The sequence below is a fragment of the Tauraco erythrolophus genome, chromosome 1, assembly GCF_009769465.1.
Source record: "Tauraco erythrolophus isolate bTauEry1 chromosome 1, bTauEry1.pri, whole genome shotgun sequence".
NCBI lineage: Eukaryota > Metazoa > Chordata > Aves > Musophagiformes > Musophagidae > Tauraco > Tauraco erythrolophus.
The window spans coordinates 101,975,952-101,996,521 of NC_141465.1; the positions used below are offsets into that span (position 1 = coordinate 101,975,952).

Below are 20,570 nucleotides of genomic sequence, written 5' to 3' on the forward strand. Positions count from 1 at the left end.
TACCAAGCACTCATTAGACTTTATTTGAAGTGTGGACAGACTATTGTTTTTATTAAAAGAAAAAGGGAAAGCAGCACTGAGAGCATCACCAGTACTCTGCTATTCTAATCCAATAAAAAAACCCATGGAATTTAAAGTCTGTTCTTCATTCTTTAGCTTTTTTTTTTAACACAAGAAACTTAAATGAATCACATGTAGGAAAGTATGAGTTTATCTAGAAATAAACCCGTATGTATCCATAATCTAATATTCCAGTATCCAAATGCTTTTCAAATAAATATCATGTGTTACACTACCAAAAAACATTCAATGCAAAATATCAAGTTTAAGTGTCAAATTCTCAATGAGATGAAAACAAGTTAATGGTATCTAAAAATGCATATAGTTTGATGAAACAAAATTCCTACCTGGAATGTCACTTCTTTTTCACCAATCTGGACCGTTACATCAGCCTTGAAGGGTTTGTTTCCATGCACGCTTTCTACTTTTGTAATTCTTCTGGGAAGCAAGTGGCTTTCTGCATCTTGAAGCTCAAAACGCTGTAGAATTAAGGTGTGGGGAAAATTAATTATTAAATACGGCTTTTTGGTTTTTAAAACTGTCCATTCTGAAAACAGAGCCAGAAGCATTTTTAAGATTAATTGTTTATGAAGTCCTAAATCCATTTATTTCAACTTTTGCTTCACATACCTATATTCACATTCTCAATGGACTATATACTTTACATTTAAAACCAAAGCAAACAGATCATATACCATCTACTTATTCTGACTGTAGTGACAGATGCAAAGTGAAAATGTCATATGGTGGCTTTGCCAAGTCTTAGCCTGACAGCCTGAAATAATAAGAGAAACGGATGATAGCCTTTAGCATGTGTAATAATAGATCACCTGTCTCTGGTCTCTGCAGGTCATTATAACCAATTGCAAATTTAAACATCTGGCTACCAATAAAAATAACCATCAAACATTATGTTTACTTAGCTTCACAGCCTTATTATACAATGAAAATTGAGGACAACCTGTACAAATTAAGCCTTCAGCATGTTCTGGGTATATCAAGGACAAAAAAATGGGACATCTGTCTTCCCAATTCTTTTTTGAGCATTATACTCTCTATTTTATGCTGTATATTGAAAGCATGAAAACCGTTTAAAAAATCCTGTGAAAAGTCTATTTTGTTGGGGAAAAGGAAGTGATATCAGGAGTTTATGCACAAAAAAAGCAGGGGAGTTTATGCACAAAAAAAGCCACTAAATGAAATTACTGAACTCACAAAACCATTTTATCCAAAAGAGTGAAAGCTGAGTAAACAAGAGAAAAAGGAGTATTATCCAACTCTTTAGAATTCTCAGAAAAAAGATTTTTTTAAACATATGTCAGTAATGTAAAATAATTTATTACTAATAAGATTCACAACACCGCCTATTAAAGTTTAGAAAGAAAACTTAGATGCATTCATACAAATGCTTTGGCTCTTCACCATTTTGTAAATTCCCATTCTGGAACAAGAGCCTACAAAAATTTCATGTTTAAACATGAATTTAAGATAAATGTGCTTTAGTAAAGGGCTGCACCAAATTATATTCTTATTGTAACAGCTGAGTCTACTTCAGATACCATTAAATGTTTAAACAATAACAGAGGACAGGAACGCCTACCCAGTAGTATCTGAAACTATGATTCTAAGAAATGCTCCAACTATGAATCTGTGAAATGAACTACAGATGTTCCCACTCTTCTGTTCATTATTAAATTGCAATATTTTTACTGTTAATGGCATTTTGAATAGGACTAAAGCTGCTCATACACAAAATTGCAAACTTCTTGTACATATCCTTAATCAGATATCACCAAAAGAAAATAACTGAGCAAGCACAACTATCTGCACCAGTAGTCTCTGCTTCAAACAAGGAAGATTCGGAGACAGCAGCAGCAGACCTTGTACACAAAGGTCTTGGGAGCCTAAAATTTCTAAGGTGTTTTTTGGTTAGTTTTTGCTTTGGCTTGGTTTAGACTTTTTTGTTTGGTTTGGATTTAGGCTTTTTTGGGGGTTGGGGGGAGGTTGGGTTTCTTTCTTAAAACGTTGTTGAGAGTTCTGCAGCGAGTCTTTTAGACCCTCACCTAAGACAGTGAAAGAGGACTGTCTATCTCTGTGCAGATCCTTACTGAATTTATACAACTTGAATTGATCTAACTGAATTTGTACAATTTGAATACATCACATGTAAGCACAGAGATGCCACTGAACTGGGTAACATAGTCATTAAATAAGTTACCACACTTCTACCTGGACAGGAGCAGCAAACAAAAGTGTGTGTGACTTTCAGAGTAAGACAGATCTCTTTGATGCAGTTCTTCATTAGAATTAGTTCTTCATTTAGAATTACGATAGCTGGAGATGTAATCAGAGTGTGGCATGAAATGGACGTACAACACATTAAACAGACTTCTGCCTGAGTCAGAAGCAACTTCTTCTATACAAAGTCCAAGTTGATAGCTGCAGAGGAAAAAATATTTGTGGCTTGGAAGGACAACTATTGAGCACACTCAGTATCAGAAAGTTTGGGAGATACTTGGAGAGTCAGAAGTAGGCAGCCTCATTGCCTCAGACTCGAGAGGAAAGAGAAAAGAAAAGACGAGCCACCAAAAACAAGGGAAGTGGTTTGGCAGTCCATAATCATCAGGCCACATTCTGAATGCCTAGAAACACGTGAGAAATGGCAAACCGTAAAAATCTGAAAAAAGGAAGAACAGGAATTCTAACCATTTAAAAGTATCTAATGATCAGTAATGTCTCAGCATGGAAACTGCAAAGAATATGTTGGTGATCCAGCTGGTCCAAGGAACAGAGCTTAAATGACATGCATTTGTAGATAACCACTATGCTGAACCTGCGAGACAGCTAAGCTATCCAAAAGAGACATCCGAAGGCAACTGATCTTTCTTGAGGATTCTCTGCATGAGAAGGAAAGAGAATTTTTCAAGGAACGAGAGGACTGAACTGTTTCATGAGAAGCAATGTGTGAAATGTGAGTGCAATATAAGATAGATGAAGTCTGAAGGACAGATTCCACTACAATGGTATGTACTGGCACTAGGAGCATTCATTAATGCAAAACCCCAAAGATTACAAATTACTTTGGAGGGAATAAAAGAGAAAAATCCTTCCTTAGACCAAAATTTGCAACAGAAACATCTTAGAAGTGAACATAACTGCCTAGACAAGAAAGATACCAGTTTTCTGAACTATTAGCCCACTCTTTCCAAGAGAGCACCTATATATAGTCCGAAGATTCCCTAATGCTGGGCAGGGAAACGGTTTTTGAGGCAAAGGTCAGGTAAGATTAAAGTGATTGTGCGAATACTACAAAAATGAGTCAAAGGGAAAAAAAAGCTTTTATTTGATATAAGATCAAGATAGTAAACATAAGCTTAATTAAGGCCTTAATTAAAGGAAGAAAAATTGCTCTTGTGAGACCCCACCTGGAGCACTGCGTTCAGCTCTGGGGCCCTCAACATAAGAAGGACGTGGACCTGGTGGAGTGAGTCCAGATGAGGGCCACGAAGATGACAAGAGGGCTGGAGCACCTCTCCTATGAAGGCAGGCTGAGAAAGTTAGGGTTGTTCAGCCTGGAGAAGAGAAGGCTCCAGGGAGACCTCAGAGCAGTCTTCCAGTACTTAACAGGGGCCTATAAGAAAACCGGAGAGGGACTTTTTACAAGGATATGTAGTGATAGGACAAAGGGCAATGGCTTTAAACTGAAAGAGGGTAGATTTAGATTAGATCTAAGGAAGAAATTCTTCATTGAGGGTGGTGAGGCACTGGAACAGGTTGCCCAGAGAAGTTGTGGATGCCCTGGAAGTGTTCAAAGCCAGGCTGACGAGGCTTTGAGCAACCTGGTGTAGCGGAAGGTGTCCCTGTCCATGGCAGGGGGGTTGGAACTAGATGATCTTTAAGGTTCCTTCCAACCTAAACCCTTCTAGTTAAACACTTGGACAGTAGGCTAAAAGGGACTTGCTCATTTATTAAGACAAATCTGATCTATGTGTTGTTCTTAAAATCTGATGTGAAGATTCTCTTGATTAGAATCTAAAAAAAACTCCAGTGAGTGTTTCCAACACTGGGAAAAAAAGGTACACAAAAGGCATATGAGAAATAAAAAAGCAAACCCAAAGACTGATGAATCTGAAGCAAAATACTAAAAGCTTATGGAACAATGATGAAATAAGTATAGAATGGTTAGAGACTCTTATATGAGATACAAACTCAGCCTAAATGAAGATGACCAGTTTTATAAATGTCTAGCAGTAGTATACAGAAAAGAAAACTTCAATACTGTGGGAGACATCATATGTGCTTAAACTTGTTGTTTGGCAATGTTGAACTGGAGGCTGTTTTCCTTGAAAGTAGCGATTCCTCTAAATCTTGTAGAGAAAAAGCTTAAATAAATTTTTACTTAATTTTTGCCATCATATTTCAAATGTTCATCTGTCAGTCAAAATAATTTGTCATGCCAGTATTTCATGTAAGTACAAAATAATTTTAAAGGCCAGAATTGGAACTAATCCATAACGACTTTTTTTGATGCTAACCAGTTTGACACAAGAAGCCATGTTCGTATCGAATGAAAAAGTTGGCTGATAGACAGTTAAGCCTAAGACAGGTTTTAACTCCAACTAGATTCACTCAACAAAAGATTTGCAGTTCAAAGCATCTTTACACATCCAAGACCAACACCTGTAACAAACTTTCACTCACAGAGAAGGTGTAAGTCAGTATTTCACATTAATTCATTATTGAGAATAAGAATTACGAGGAATACCTAGGTCTTGATGGAGTCTCAGTGAGCAAGGAGGCACATAAGGAAAAGATTTACTCCAGCTGAAGATAATGCAAGAAATATGCACAAGGTCTAACAGCTGCCAAAACTAGCTGTTTAGCCTAATCGCTGGCTACCTCATTTCTCAGCTCTGACAGCTGACTGGAAGGGAAGACATCCTGAAATTAAGATAAGTTATCAGCTAGATTACTACTTCCCCATATCTTTCTCCAAGTCTGATGCCTAAACTTTTTGTTTTATTATATGAAATTTGTTCTTATTTTCATTCAACGTTAGCTGATGTTAAGAAGTGATTTAACTCACACAAATTAATCCATCAGCTCCAACAATACACTTCAAGTATTTATTTTTTCAACTCTCAATACCTCCCAGTTAAGACTGGTATTTCCTAACTGCGTTCTGTTACACAGAGAGAAGTATTCAGTGGCAAATATTAGCTGGACACTCTTTGGAAATCCGTAGGAAGGTTGAGTAAGAAATCACTTTGCTTCTGCCACATGTTTCTCTCTCTCACATTTCTTATAGGACGGAAAAAAAAAAAAATCATTTCTTATCCATATTCAATACAGTTCTGGTGCTACTATTCCTAAAATATCATTATAAACCAAAGTTCCTCAGTACAACCAGTTATTTTCTGCATTTCTTAAGGTTCATTGTTTAACAAGATTTGTTGTGTGCATATAGAATAAAATTCCAAATAAGATTATATGTACTTGTTGACATAATGGGACAAGTTCATATAAGCAGTTATGAGGAAGAGTATCAAAAAAAAAAAGGAAAATTAAAAAGAAAAATGTAAATGATAAGGAGGTACTTAAAAGTAGATGATTATTGACAAAGAAAATTTTACTAGTCAAATCAACGTCTTCCACAGGAAGCAAAAGCATGCACATTATATAAAACTAAATAAAAGAAATGGAAAATGGAGGAAGCTGATGGTACTGAACATAAAAGACATTCACCATCTATAACCGATAGGGAAAATAAAATGACAGAAAGGATTTAAAATAAAGGCATATTAAGAACAGAACATATTAAGTGACTGTCACTGCTCTACTAACAGAAGTCTGTTTCCACCTAGACCATGGTTCTTATGGGCAACTTCAATCACCCTGACAGATGGTGGAAGTGCAACACAGCATGACACAATCAATCTAGGTTTCTGAGTCTGCCTGGAATAACGTCTCAACCCAGGCGCTGTCCTGGCTAGGCAGGGGTGATGCACAGACGGCTCCCGCTATTCGCAAACAAGGAGCAATTGGTTGTGGATCTGGCAATCAACGCAAGCCTTGGCTGTAGCAACCATGAAATAATGGAGTTCAAAATCCTGAGTCGCAGTGATGAAGGCAAGTTAACAGACCACAGATCCTGGATTTCAGGCCAGATTAGCTTATTCAGAGAAGTGGTAGGTAGGACCCCACAGGAGGCAGCTTTGAAGGTTCATTAAAGCTAGCGGGTCATTCAGAAGAACCTCTTTCAAATACAAAGACTGTCCATCTCAAAACTCAGGAAGACAAGTAGGAGATCAGTCCAGTTAAACAGGGAATACAGGACTGAGCTCCAATGCAAAAAGGCAGTATATGGGAGGTGTCAGCAGGGATGGGCTACAAACATCTCCCTGATGTGTAGGCTTGGTTTTAGGAAAAACAAAAATTCACTAGCTACAAAGTTGGTTATTTCTAAATATGCACATACAAATAACTTCCAATTTTCAGGACTGAGAGCTGTGAATGCTAATTTTCAACAACGTATATAAGTCCTACAACACACTCAAAACCAAAAACAAGCTGGCACTATGCTAAAGTTTTAAAAGGATAAATGGAATAACTCAGCATAATTATAGGCTTTGCAAGCTATTATTAAACATGGATAAAACAACAAAACAGATCCGACCAACAACAAGCAACAAAAGGCTAACACAGGCCAAAACCAGAGACAAATACAATCTATAATCATGCTGTACTGAATGCATTTTGTGCATGTGATCTCTATTGTCATTTTAGTATCTCCTCTTAAAGATCCAATGCCAGAGGTATTTTTTAAGCATTTGACTACCTTAACCATGTAAGTAAGCACTTTCAAGTTAATTAATCACTTGTATAATGAGGATTTTTCTGTAGTCTTGAACTGAGGTCTAAATATGCTACAGAACATAGAGGTTTCACCTTTCACTATAATAAATCTATCCGCTTATGAAGATTTTTTTTTTTAAATACTGTTTTAGGATCAACAATAATATAACCATTTAGTTTACTTAAGGTTTCTTTTTTTAAAGAAGTAGTGAAGAAACATTAGTCAGGAGAACTACTGTCATAATCTGTCGCTAATTTGGAATTCTGATGTGCAATACTTACTTTTAATGCATCTTTGACTGCAGTCCTGCCTTCCTTTCCAAGGAAAACATTATAGGGGTAAAGCCGGTCAACAACATGCTGGACTGACATCATAGGAAAGGAATCCTAATTCAAATTAAAAAATACAATTTTAAAAAAATGATTGGCTCATTCTATCATGAGCCATTAACCTGAAAATCCTATACAGTACTGAACTTAAAACTGTAAGGGCAATATAAAAATGACTAATACATGCAGCATTCGATCAAAACAGGTGTTTCTCAGATGCAATTCATTGTAATATAAATGTCTAAAGTAGATTAGAAGAACTATGTCCTAAAAATTACTTTTTCTTGTGCATAAATGGAAGCTCACATGACTGGCTCAGATACCTAAAGACATTTAAGGTTAGGAGAGACAAATCCCACCACAGGTAACTGAGTTTCACAGTACTACTAGAAAAGAATAAATATGACAAGAAATCTACATTACAATAATGATCTACTCATTCACAGCAATTTCTAGTATTTAATTTTGATTCTATTACATTGTACAGATTCTATTTAAAAAATCAGTTCTTGAAAATTTCTGAACAGTTCAATCAAAACTGTTTTGTTTTGAAATGAGTAGTAACAAGTATGCTTGCACTTTCTACAGAAAATTGACAACTTTTTTTTTTTTTACTATCTCCTTGTTAGTTTTAAGTACTATCTCCTTTGCCGTTGCCGCCTGAACTAGACAAAGATTTGATTATTTCGCTGCAGTAACAGAGAAAAGAAAGTCCTTTTAAGAATACTCAAGAAACATATGCATAAAGACTTTCATGGTGGAAAAAAAAGTGTTTAAAAAATCCTAAAGTAATGCTTGATTGTTTTTTTCAAAAAAGACTTGCAAACTTTTAAGGACTACTTGTATGCAACATTACTGAAAAACAGTCAGTGGACTTGCACTACTTTTTTAAGCCTTCAAAGTAAGTAAAAAGTAAGTAATATAATTCACATAAAATCAACCAATTTTCGGTTACACACTTGAATTTACATAGGCACCCAACTGAAAGAAGACTTGCTTAGAAACGAAATCAGGAGATGCAAACGTTATGAAACGCATAATTTAATTCATACTTATAACCAGTAACGCTATTTATAATGTTCTGTACTAAAAAAAGATCGGTAAAAATAAACCATTTAAGACACTGTAGTAAATGTACTGCTTAAAGGATCAAGGAGCCCTTTATTGCATTTTAAAAGCGTGCTGTCTATATATAAAGGAATAACTTACAATTTGTCCACATTATCTCAAATTAATAATAATTACAATGGCGTGTATGAAATTAGCCTCTTCAGAACAGCACCCTATGAAAAAATTCTCCCTTTCGGCAGGCAGGAGTTTTCAACCTAAGAAATCCATCTTGGGACTGCATGAATCCGTGACAGAAGATAAGCAGCTAGTCATTACAATGCATTCCCTCCACACTTTCAAACGGTTAAATCAATGAAGCTAGAAGTAGAGGATCGCAGTGACCCAGCATACAGAGGGAAAATGCTGCAGCTGGAATCACTGACAATAGTCAGCTTAGAAAACCAAGTGATTAAAACTAATTCTAAAAGAAACAGTTCTCATCTACCTAAAAAAGACACTGTCATACCAAGGATAACACTTCACATTCTCTAATGTAAAATAAAATGCTTCCTTCATCCATAGTTTAGATAATAGCTTAGGGCTCATTTTCTTTCCATTACTCTGAAAGCCATCTGGCATTCATTTAAAAATAATTTTTCAGTACAGGGCTCAAAGACTAAAAAGTTGCAATTTGTTTTAAAATCCAACATGTATTTCTTTCCTAAAGCCCTCCAAATACCATTTCATTTCTCCGAAGCTGAATTTTAATCACTTCTTAACATCTGATGTAGTACTACTAATTCAGAAAAAAATTATGTCTGTAAGTATTCAGCACAACTGAGGGGACTGAGCACCACAGTAATGCAAGTAATTGGTATGTTTGAACGTATATAACCCAATGAAATACGCAGAAGGACTCTGTCACTGAGCAGTACCGTAGCTAAAATGATTGTACAGGAGACAGAGCAGAGATTTATCCTAAGAGTGCTTTCTACAGACACCTGCACCTTGGAAAGAGGGTTCGAGAAGCTGTATGGTATTTAACCCTCCTCAGCTGACCATATCTTCCCGCACGCAAAACGGTACCAACCTCTCTCTCCCTTTATACAGATCTCATCTCCCTGACTTCCTTCAGGAGGCACCTTCTGTTTTTACTTTGACTTTCTACCATGTAATTTGAAAGTCCAAGGAACAAAAGCCTGTCAGGGGAAGCAGAAAGACTGCCACAGCTTTAGTCCTGACCTGCCTGATCTGTCCCTGGGAACTCAGCAAGAGTACAGTTGTTGTATTTTCCTATCGACTGTAGTTGTCAGAAAGTATTGCATCTTCACACATATTGCGCAACGTGCATCTTCAGGTAACCCTCTATGTCTATTCTAAATCCATCAGCCAACCCAGAGACCTAATGTATGCTTCACCTCACACAACTTAACTGTCTCCTCAACCCATATTTAAATAGTTGTTTTGGGTCCTTTTAGGTATCATTGGAGAGTTAACAAGTGTCTTCATAATGCAATCAATCTGATTTACATGCATACCATTAAATCAGAAGCACTTCTGGGATGTGATTTTTATTTCTCTCCACTGATTACCTCAGTGTCATCAGGAAAACCATCAATGCCCCTGAAGTCAGGTAAGATGACTTAGCAGAATAAAAACCATTATTTTGAGCACTAAGATGCATTTAATCATATCATAAATCTTGTGTCAAGCCATACTTCGTCCTTCAGTATTATGCTATATAGTTGGTTAAAGTATTATCCAAAGATACCTGACTGCGGCTTTTCTTCCTCAAACCATCCTTAGTTTTTTCGGGTTTATTTTTTAGATGTTCATGTTAATCTTATTCTAACAACATGAATAATCCAGATCTAATTTTGAGAAATTTTAAGCCCATACAGTTTCACAGCACATGTGTATGCACATACCAAAATCTGAACTGCAGCCGATAAGCTGTCTAAAGGAAAATCTGGAAGTCCCAGTGTAGAAGATTCTTGAGAGCACAGAGTTGTAGCAAAAGACAGGAGCTGAGAAATTCTGCATAGGAAAAAGTAATTACAGAGTTTTATACATGCTATCTATATTTAAAATACTAAAGCCTAAAAAGTTAAATACAGTATAAGATGCTGAAACTATTTCTGAGTGCAAATAAGTAAGGTGTGATTGAAGTTCTAAAGCATTAAGGATTCATTATACGAAGGCTGCATACAAAAAGCTGTGCGAGCACACACCCACACATACTGAAAAACTTCTTCAGTTCTGGCCTCTATGCAGCAACAGAAGATACAAAAATAGCACAGAATCCTGAAAGGACATCGCTTTTCTTCATTCATTCCTTTTTTTTTTTTTTTTTTAATTATGAAAAATTACCTCTCTGTGGAAATGTTTGATCCAATTGAATATAGTAGCTGAAGATGGTCCTGAAAATAGAACATAAAATCACAGAGTAAATTAATTTTGGGATCATATTGTGGGTCACAGCTCATGATGTACGAGGCATTTTCTATTTTTCCCCTCTAATTTAGACATGAGGAGCCTACTCTCTCCTTGACACAAAATTAATTTTATTAAAAAAAAAAAGAAAAGAAGATTATCAACTCTTTCTTTTAGGGTTATATTGGTTTACATAATTTATTTTCCTGCTGCAGCACTCCTTGGCAACTCTAAGCCTGCTTTTCAGGAATTTATTAGGCCCCAGTATGAAAAATACACTTTAAGATAAATTTATTACTCAAGGACTCTTTTCAGAGGTGAGGCAAGTAAAAGATAACATCAAAATATTAGCCCTATTCAGTACAGATAATCCAACTCTTCTGCCAGAACACTTACCTTAAAGGGCAGATGATAAACATCTCTAGCTTGAAATCGAGAGCGAAGGGGAGGATCCAAAGGATTACCAGAGTATTTGGGTACTGGCAAGCCCAATGCTATCACTCGAAAATCTTCACTAACCCGAACAATCTTCCATGCATCTAACTCTGATTTTGTGTGATCCTAAATTAATTAAAAAAAAAGCAACAAGAAGGAAAAAAAAATACATCATTAAAAACTCACGATGACTAAGTTGCAGACTGACTAAAAGCCCTGGTCCTTCAACCTAAACGTGGTAATCATAGAATCATAGAATGGCATAGGCTGGAAGGGACCTTAGAGATCATCTAATCCAACCTCCCTGTCATGGGCAGGGACACCTCTCAACTAGATCAGGCTACTCAAGGCTCTGTCCAACCTGGCCTTGAACACCTCCAGACAGGGGGCATCCACAACTTCTCTGGGCAATCTATTCCAAAGTCTCACCACCCTCGTACTGAAGAATTTCTTCCTAAGGTCTAATCTAAATCTGTTCTCCTTCAACTTAAACCCATTTCCCTTGTCCTATCAGTGGACACTCTTGTAAAAAGTCCCTCCCCAGCCCTCGGGTAGGTTCCCTTCAGGTATTGGAAGGATATATTGGAAGGTAATGTTCTCATCTTTCATTCAGAGGGGCTAGAAAGCATTGAATCAGTAAATTTGTGGATGGTAAAAGCTAGTTTTACCAAAATGAACCAAAATGCTTGATTAGGTGCAGCTTTCAGGCCTCTAGCAATTTGACTGAAGACCTCACGATTGTTAAGTTTGAAAAGTTAACATTACAACATTATTTTCACAAAGAATAGAAAATAAACCTATCATAAAACTTATTTTATTCTAAAACATCAGAAGTGGGTTACCATGAGCCAATTTTTTTTCTTCTTTTTTCCTCTCTTATAACTGTAAAGGAGACTAAAATCTGCATTTTAAAAATTTAATTTACAAATTATGCTTTATTAGAAGCAATAATACAGAACTAGACTCCTTGAATAGGACATTAAATGTCGTTGTATTTCAGTTGTTGTCATGTAAAAGATTCATTGCATACAAAAAATGTACTTTTTAGTCTTCCCACATCACAGTTAAGTCTTCCTTGAAACCACACGAGTACGTTTCCTGCATACCTAGATGTACAGTAGTTATTCACACAGAAGAGAAAATGAACATTAGCTTATATAATACAATATTTCCTCAACAACAAAACAACTATCTTAGATTTAGTATTGTAGAAAGAGATGCATTAAATTCATATACTATTAGCAGTGTGCCTGAGGCACTCACTTTGAAACATCTTATCATTAGAAAAGCACTAAAAAGGAAAAAAAGAAGATACTTCACATAACTGCAACCAAATCTTGTCTAAGTTTGAATTCTCATTTTCAGTCTTTAAATACAATTACATTTAAAAAGCTTACTTTTAAAACATAGCAATAATGCTTCCAACAACTGCATCTACTAATTAAATATAAAAAAGTTTTCGGAAAAGGCATGGATCAGAAGAATTGTAACCACAGATGAGAAGCATAAGAAATAATGATGTATTTTCAGAAACCCACTACAGTACTTCAGCATAGTTGGCAACTTCATATAAATCAGGATCAATGACAGAAGGCTTATTACAAATTTCCTTCCTGTGCTGCCCAGGTCTGAATCACATACCTAACCACAGTTAGGTGTGACAGGCAGAAATATGAGCGAGCAGGGGTCAGACTGTTACGAGAGACTGACGGGTATGTGATCGGAAACTACAGTACATGAAAGTAAGATGTGAAGTACTACTAGAAACTGTTTGATGAAATTTATTCAGGTCCCTAAAAGCCTGAAAAGCATCCACTCTAATTTAAGCAGGAGGACTCAAAGCCTGAAAAAAAGGAAAATGGCTAAAGTAGCAATGGCAGCAGACACTAAAATCCCATTTCTAACCAAAAGAAAATTCTCCAACCATTTCTTATAATTTAGATTGGCTGTTTACAAACACTTTTGTAAACTGAAGGCAAGACAGCACTGATGAATATAGTGTCACCCATCTTGACCTCATTTTTTTATATCCTACCATTTTAGAGCTTAGGAACATGGCTATTGCAACACTGAAGCATTATCTGAACCTCATAGGAACAATTTCAACTTAAATCTCTTTTCACAAGTATATATTTCGGTTACTCTCACATTGTGGCTTTCACATTTTAGAAACATACAGGCTTCATACAAGGTTAACATGGACTGGCTACTCTTTCTTGCACACAGACAAGATACAGATGAAATTTTTTTTTTTTTTTTTTTTTTTTTTATTACAAGCAGTAGTTTGACTAGATGGACATAGATTTCACCCTGCCTATTTCAAACCACGGAAAATCCCATAAAAAACACCTTGTTGAGATTTCCTCCATTTGGCTTGTATATACTCTCCCCTTCATAATGCTATTTCAGTACTATCAAGGAAAATCAAAACGGAAAATCCATAACATTTCCAAACCTGCAGAAGTTTGTCATAACGCTCTGCAGACATGAGAAAACGACCATCTTCAAGCTGCATTTCCCTATTCTCCAGTAAATTGTTTAACACTGGCAGTACGTTCCGCTCAGCCTTCTCCAAACCTTCCAGCACGAGGATTCTGCCTTCAGTAGCTGCACGAACTGCACACTTTTCAAAAAAAAAAAAAAAAAAAAAAGAAATACACATTACATATCTCATGAAATCCTGCTGAAAAAGAACCTCCAGGTGATTCTGAAAACAGTATTCATTTCTGCAAGAATCAGTAAGATTCACACCAGTAGTGATTAGCAAGAGTGATAGTTGATTGCCTTAACAGCGCTACACATTCATGAGCTGGACTTTCGTCTCCTAACTATGACAGGGATTGACAAAAAGAAGTTCCACTATTTTGTACCAACAGAATAAAATGTATAATTTTGCAGACATTTTCGTGTATACCCAGTATAAATTAACATGTGGCACCTTTTGTTTTTGATGTTGCATAATATTTTGTATTTTTCAGGTATTTTAACACCACCTACAATTCTGGGACAGCTATTTATATAGAAAACATAACATCAAGATGGTATTACACGTTTACAATTATATTAAAATATTTAGAAAAAAGTCAGGTATTCCTTTGGATTGTTCCAGTTATTGCTTTTGTTATGCACCAGTGTAATTCATCCTCAGCACATTGCTTTAGTCTGACTAGAACACAAGTCTGTTGAAATCAAACACGGATTATAAAAAAAAATAGTGCTATAAATAGTCAGATGTTAAAAAACGTGATAAACTTAAAAAGATTTAGCATTATATTCCCTGAATGAACATGGTTTTCTATAAAACCAGAATAAAAACGTAGCCATTAACTTGATAAACCTTTGGATCCTTTGGGAGAGAAAGTTATTTCTTTTCTGTATCTCATTTTATTAGCTATTTATATGCGGCTGTTTATTTAAGTGCATTATGTGGAGCCAAAATGTAAAACTAAACTCTGATGATAGTAATTTTGCGCAACTTTCTTGTAGTCAATGACATTCACTCAGGTAAATTAACTACACTTCATGTCTAATATTCACAATTACTGTCCAGTAAAGACTGAAATTCAATGCATTCTTGTCTACTTCCAATTTGCAGAAGTTTAATCAGACAATAATGGGGCAGGTTTAGACACAGGCAACATTTAGAGGCACCAAAGAGTCTTCTTTTGCATTCCTATTACATTTTAACACAATTTTAGACACAAGCACAGTTGCAAAGGGAGAACAAATGAAATCTCCTCCCAGAATGTCTCCTATAAACTCCTACAGAAGAACCTGTCATATGATGCTAGACGGAAATCTCTGATGAATACAATAGATGGCAAAAAATGAGCCAGAGAGAAAGAAGAAAGATATGAGAAGAAATAAAACAGAGGTGCCAGAACACAAAAATAACAAGAACAAAAATAAGAATTACATATGAAAGCAGATGTTTAAAGGACAAAAGCATAAGCATAAACTAGAAACAAAGAACAGTTCAGCATAGCAAATGAACTGCTACATGGTACAAAGCATATAACAATCAGAGATCCATCTGAGAAGACAAAGACGACACTAAATAATAAGACTAATTTAGATACTTCTTATGTACAGTATAGAAGCATAAATAACTACTGGCAAATTAGTCATAACGTAAGCTTTTCACATCGTTATTAAGATGGAAATAATTGCTGTATCTAATCTGGATTCAAGCAAACATTACTGAAAAAAGGCCCTCGCAAATCCTAGCACCCATTTCCAGATCAAGTTCCCTTCTCTGAAAGTCATTCTACATAACATTTTAATATCTAGCCTTATCATCAGTATCTAAGGAACCTGGAATAATCCCATTAAATAAGTAATAATCCTCAGTTTATTTCTCTTCCACTGAATCACCAATTCTTTCCAAAAGCAATCAATAAGTGAATTGATTTTTTTATTGTTGTTTGGGTTCGGGTTTTTTTTGTTAATTCAGGACCAATATAAAATTCCCCTCTCCTCATCCCATAAAATTCGTACAAAGGACAAATTTTGTACTAACATTCTTCTCTAGGAAGGTCACTGGTCAAGTACAAAATCTGCTTCAACCTGCTTGAATAGAAAACCTGAGTCTCCAGCAGTCAGTCCAATACCTGGCATGAACAAAATGCTATTTTGTCTAAACGCAGCTTGGAGATACAGCCAGAATATGCTTTAACAAACAATTTATTTGCCAAGTTGGTTGGATTCTGCATATTATAAGTCTATGAAGACTTTATGACTGAGTTTTACTAGCCAGAGGAAAATACACATTCTGTTCATATGGTTTCAAAATATTTTGAGTATCCATAGAATCTCGTTGACTCATGTTGAGACACACACACACTATGGAGAAGGCTTGCTGAAATAACAGGCTTCCAGTATCAACATAAATCCCTCTCCTGAACTTGCACTTGAAGGTAACCTGCTGTAGTGGTAGACAGTGAAAATCACGAAGTACACAACAATCATTAACTTCAAGAAAGAAGATGCTCTCCATTAGCAGTGCAATCCTGAGAAGCAGCCTACTACACTATGTTGCCTGCTGATCATCAGCTTACAGTATCAAAACTTAAAAAGTTAACAGTTTCCAGAGCTTGGAAACTATTTTTTATTCAAAATCCTATTGCTCAATACAATGACATTTCAAAAGATATGCTACAGATGGTCTTGGCCTACCTATATGTACCTTTTATAATCAGCTTCAGGAATGGCTGAATGCACAGCCACGGTGTTTCACTGGTTAATCAAAGACGACACCCCGTAACAACACGAACACCAGCACCACCTGGGTGCTCATTTACTCTGACTGGCTTTCTTCCAAATTGTGCTCCTCATATATTTTCAACGCATATCTGAAATGCTGGAAATTGTTCTCCAAAATCCAATGAAGCAAACGCACAGTTCATCTACCTCTAAAGTTCATGTGTTAAATAGCATAAAGTCTGCTCTTTAAGATCAAAACAGCTATTTCTGCATTCTGGTGGGTAATGAGTAATAAGTTTTTGCAATAAGCTAGGCATACTACAAGGCATCCTCTGAATCACTATTTCAGTTTTTCTCTGTATTGATGGATTGGTATGGAAACTGAAATGCATTAAAAAAAAAATCAGAGGAAGGAAAGTAAGTTTGCAATCTGTCACTGAAAATCATTTAAAAAAATGCTTCCACGAAACAAATCTTCATAATTCTATAATGAAAACCCAGAAATAGCTCTGCTGCCTCCCTCTCTCACTAGCCTCATTTGTTCTAAACGTTTAACATAAAACACAACTTGACAGGGGAGGTTATATTGTGCAACCTTGATGATAAACCTAAGATTAAAAGTATTAATTCTTGCTAAAAGGCCGAGAGGGATTTGTGAAATGTTTACTTTCAGATTTATTGTAACTGCAGTGAGGGACTATTTTGCTCATCAGAGGAAGACAGGCACTGCTGCCTCCCACGCATGCTCCTAGGGCTCTGGGAGGATGGTAACCCAGACACTTGCTCCAGGGAATAACTGCACCTACCGCAGGCCGGGAGCAGAAACCCTTCACACAGTGCTGCTCACATAGCAATGATTTTGCACAACAAATATGTCATGCACGTTGCTTACCCTGGTTTCACACTGCACCTATGAAAATACATTTTTATCTTTAAAGGCAAAAACACCTTAGGAGCAAAACAACACTAAGTGGACTTTCATTGTCTTTACCATAGCTGAACCATGGTAAACTCCTCCACTTGAGCAGTGCAAAATATGACAACTGCAGGAAGCTGTAAACCCCAATTCTGACATAAATTACAGTATATAAACATGTGGATAAAGTTATGCAGTGTCAGAAAGGAAGGACAGAAAAAAGCTCACCACAACACACATACTGAAATGCACAAACACCACAGAAAGGAGGACGTTTTCATAAAGCTAACCAAAATAGTATACAAAGGCACAAGAAATTTTAATAGTATAGGTTAAGATACCAGAACTGAAACAGTAGTTATCTTTTCCCTGGAAAATGCATATTGTAAACCAGAAAACTCTGGTCACAATGAAATCCATGAAGAAGGTTCTTGGGAAACTCTAAAGGGCTTTAATTTTTCAGACCTGGGCATCACTCTTAACATCATGTACAGGCTACCTTTCAGAACCGTATTGAAAAAACATTGCTAGAAATTGCTCAACTGTAATACATAAATAAATGTGTCTTTTTAAAGAGCTACCTCAAAATAGGTTTGTTTTTAGAAAATGACTTGCCCCTGGTCTGAAAACTGGATCCCTGTAATGACAACTGAAGCACAGCAACCAAAACTACAACGTGGGAAAACAACAGAACAAGTAGCTCACTGAACACAAGAGCTAATGAGGTAAGGTTTCTCCACATCTGCAGCCTACATTTCAGATGTCCCTTCCAACATAATATCTTGTTCCCACCACCCGCACAATATCCCACACAAACTCATCCACTCAAAGTCTTTCCATTCACTCTTGTATCCCATAAACATCTCAAGAATTGTATGTCCAGATGTCTCTTACAGTGAAAAGAAATCCTTAACGACCATCTGGTAAAGACAACACAAAACTTTGGCTGGTTTTGAGCTAACACGATGCTGACTGGCTGCAGCAGGCTAACTTAACTTGAGCTATTAAATCCACGGTGCAGTCCATCTTCCAGAGTGGACATTAATTTGAGTCCCTGTAATCTACCAAGCTACCAAATACCACAAAATTAGAGGTATCTTCTAAATTTCTTTCCACAGGTTAGGTACAATTAATCAAATTTTTCAAATTTAAATAATTAAAACTAATCAACAAGTAAAAGATACTAGGAAAAGAAATGACAGAGACGTAGAATGGAGTATGCTATGAGCTTTTACTTCTCATTTTACTAGGGAAGGAAGAGGACATTGACCAAGACTTGTAATTTAATGTTAAGTGTGTCAGGTTATTCTTTCAAGAAGATGCAACAGAACTTATGAGAACATCAAGTTTTTTATAATACTTATACGGAAACAGCAAATTATCTAGAAACGTAGAGACAGTTTAAAGATAGATGTACAAACAGATGTTGAGGGCAGTGAAGCGTATAAGGCTATTCCCTATTGAGGAATCTACTTCACTAGATTTTAAAAATATCTGTAGAGTAAACAGCATGTCTAATGGTATGCCTCTACCAAAGAACATATTTCAATATATTTGTGCAGTTTTTAGGCCTAATTCCTTAGTTATTGTTTTATCTCATGAGTTGAGCAAACAGGAAAGCTGTTAAGCAATGCTAAAATGGATGACTATTTAATGGACTGAAATAATAACATACTTCCTCCAAAATAAAAATACTGTCAAAAATTAAGTAGTAAGATAAAGTGATATTAAAAGCCATGTTCAACCAGTTTCAATGTCAACTATTCATAAAAACTTACAGTTATCTTTTTCCTTAAATATTTGTAAAATCTTGTGTTTGAGTTTAAAATAGCATGTATCTAATAAAAAAGTTCTGAATGTATAATGTCATTCAAAGATGAGATTACAAATGGACCTACTATTTATCTAAAATGTGTATTCTCTTTTTTTTGTTACACATTTTTTCACTTTGCAGATGATGATAAACTATGGGTTTGCATTTTTCAATTTAGGCTATAAATATATTGAGCTACATATATTTCAAATGTCATGTTCAGGTTCTATTAAAATCAATAAAATAGTAACTAATGTGGTTAGTCAAATTAAAATAGTAACTTAAGAACTAAATAATTCAACCTTCTCTCCCTCTGCAATGGAGTGAGGGGCTACATCTTCACTATTCAGCCTACTTCCCTGACGGCTGGATTATGAAGAGAAGGCTCCAGGGAGACCTTATCGCAGTCTTCCAGTACCTCAAGGGGGCCTAGGAGAAAGCTGGAGAGGGGCTTTTTACAAGGACATGCAGTGACAGGACAAGGAGTAATGGATTGAAACCAAAAGAGGGGAGATTTTGACTAGATATAAGGAAGAAATTCCTCGCTCTGACAGTGGTGAGGCACTGAAACAAGTTGCCCAGAGAAGCTGTGGATGCCCCATCTCTGGAAGTGTTCAAGGCCAGGTTGGATGAGGCTTTGAGCAACCTGGTCAGGTGTCTCTGTCCATGGCAGGGGGTTGGAACTAGTTGATCTTTAAGATCCCTTCCAACCCAAACCATTCTATGATTCTACGATACTATGAGTTAATCAAGTGTTTTCTGGGTGGGTTTTATAGCTAATTTTCCCCCGTAACATTAGGAAAATTACAGGGAAAGTTGCATTTCACACTGTTATTAACTCATTTTTATTTAAAAAAAAAAAAAAAAAAAAAAAAAAAAGACAGAGAATCACAGTATACCAGAGCACCACCAACCAGGCTAGTTAGTATCCAAAGTGAGACTCCAGCTGTCTGCAGAAGATAACGTTTCAGTAAGCAAGAATGGCCTGAGCTCGTGAGCATCTAATTCATGATGCAACACCGTGGCACAGAAAGAAAAGTAACTAAAAAAGAAACAACCTGAATTTACTGTAGGTTTGAATCAGAAAACTAGGCTAGAAAAGTTTACCCTAGGAAGTGAATTGACATATAATCATATAATCATAAATATGTTAAAGTGACAAGAACTGGAAATCTTTCATTTCATAGTCACTGATATCAGCTTTCTCCACAATTTTTTTTCTTTTTTTGAACTACCACACATCAAATGATCTGTTTTATTTCCATCACCCCTTCCCATAATATGGCGTGTTTTCGCAACAGTGCCTGCAAACTGTATTTACAAGAAATTACGTTCCAACTGGGCAGGGTCTGGCCGTTTTAGCCACTTTACACCAGGTATCTTAGTACAGCAGTATATTTACATCAAGTATGTGAAACATTTTGCATCTTTGGCAGAGAGCAGGCCCAGAAGCAAGTCATCTGAGTTTTTGAACAG

At 36.1% G+C, this 20,570-nt stretch overlaps 1 protein-coding gene across 1 annotated transcript in view; it reads right to left on the reverse strand.

The window, feature by feature from the left end:
• Positions 1-20,570, reverse strand: part of VWA8 (von Willebrand factor A domain containing 8) — a 198,992-nt gene that overhangs the window by 150,256 nt on the left and 28,166 nt on the right. Inside the window, exons 5-10 of the mRNA XM_086611803.1 lie at positions 13,619-13,786; positions 11,125-11,289; positions 10,666-10,715; positions 10,224-10,332; positions 7,198-7,302; positions 408-539 (exon numbers count right to left, since the gene is read on the reverse strand). Coding sequence (XP_086467929.1) covers positions 408-539; positions 7,198-7,302; positions 10,224-10,332; positions 10,666-10,715; positions 11,125-11,289; positions 13,619-13,786 — 729 coding nt within the window. The remainder of the gene's footprint in view (positions 1-407; positions 540-7,197; positions 7,303-10,223; positions 10,333-10,665; positions 10,716-11,124; positions 11,290-13,618; positions 13,787-20,570) is intronic.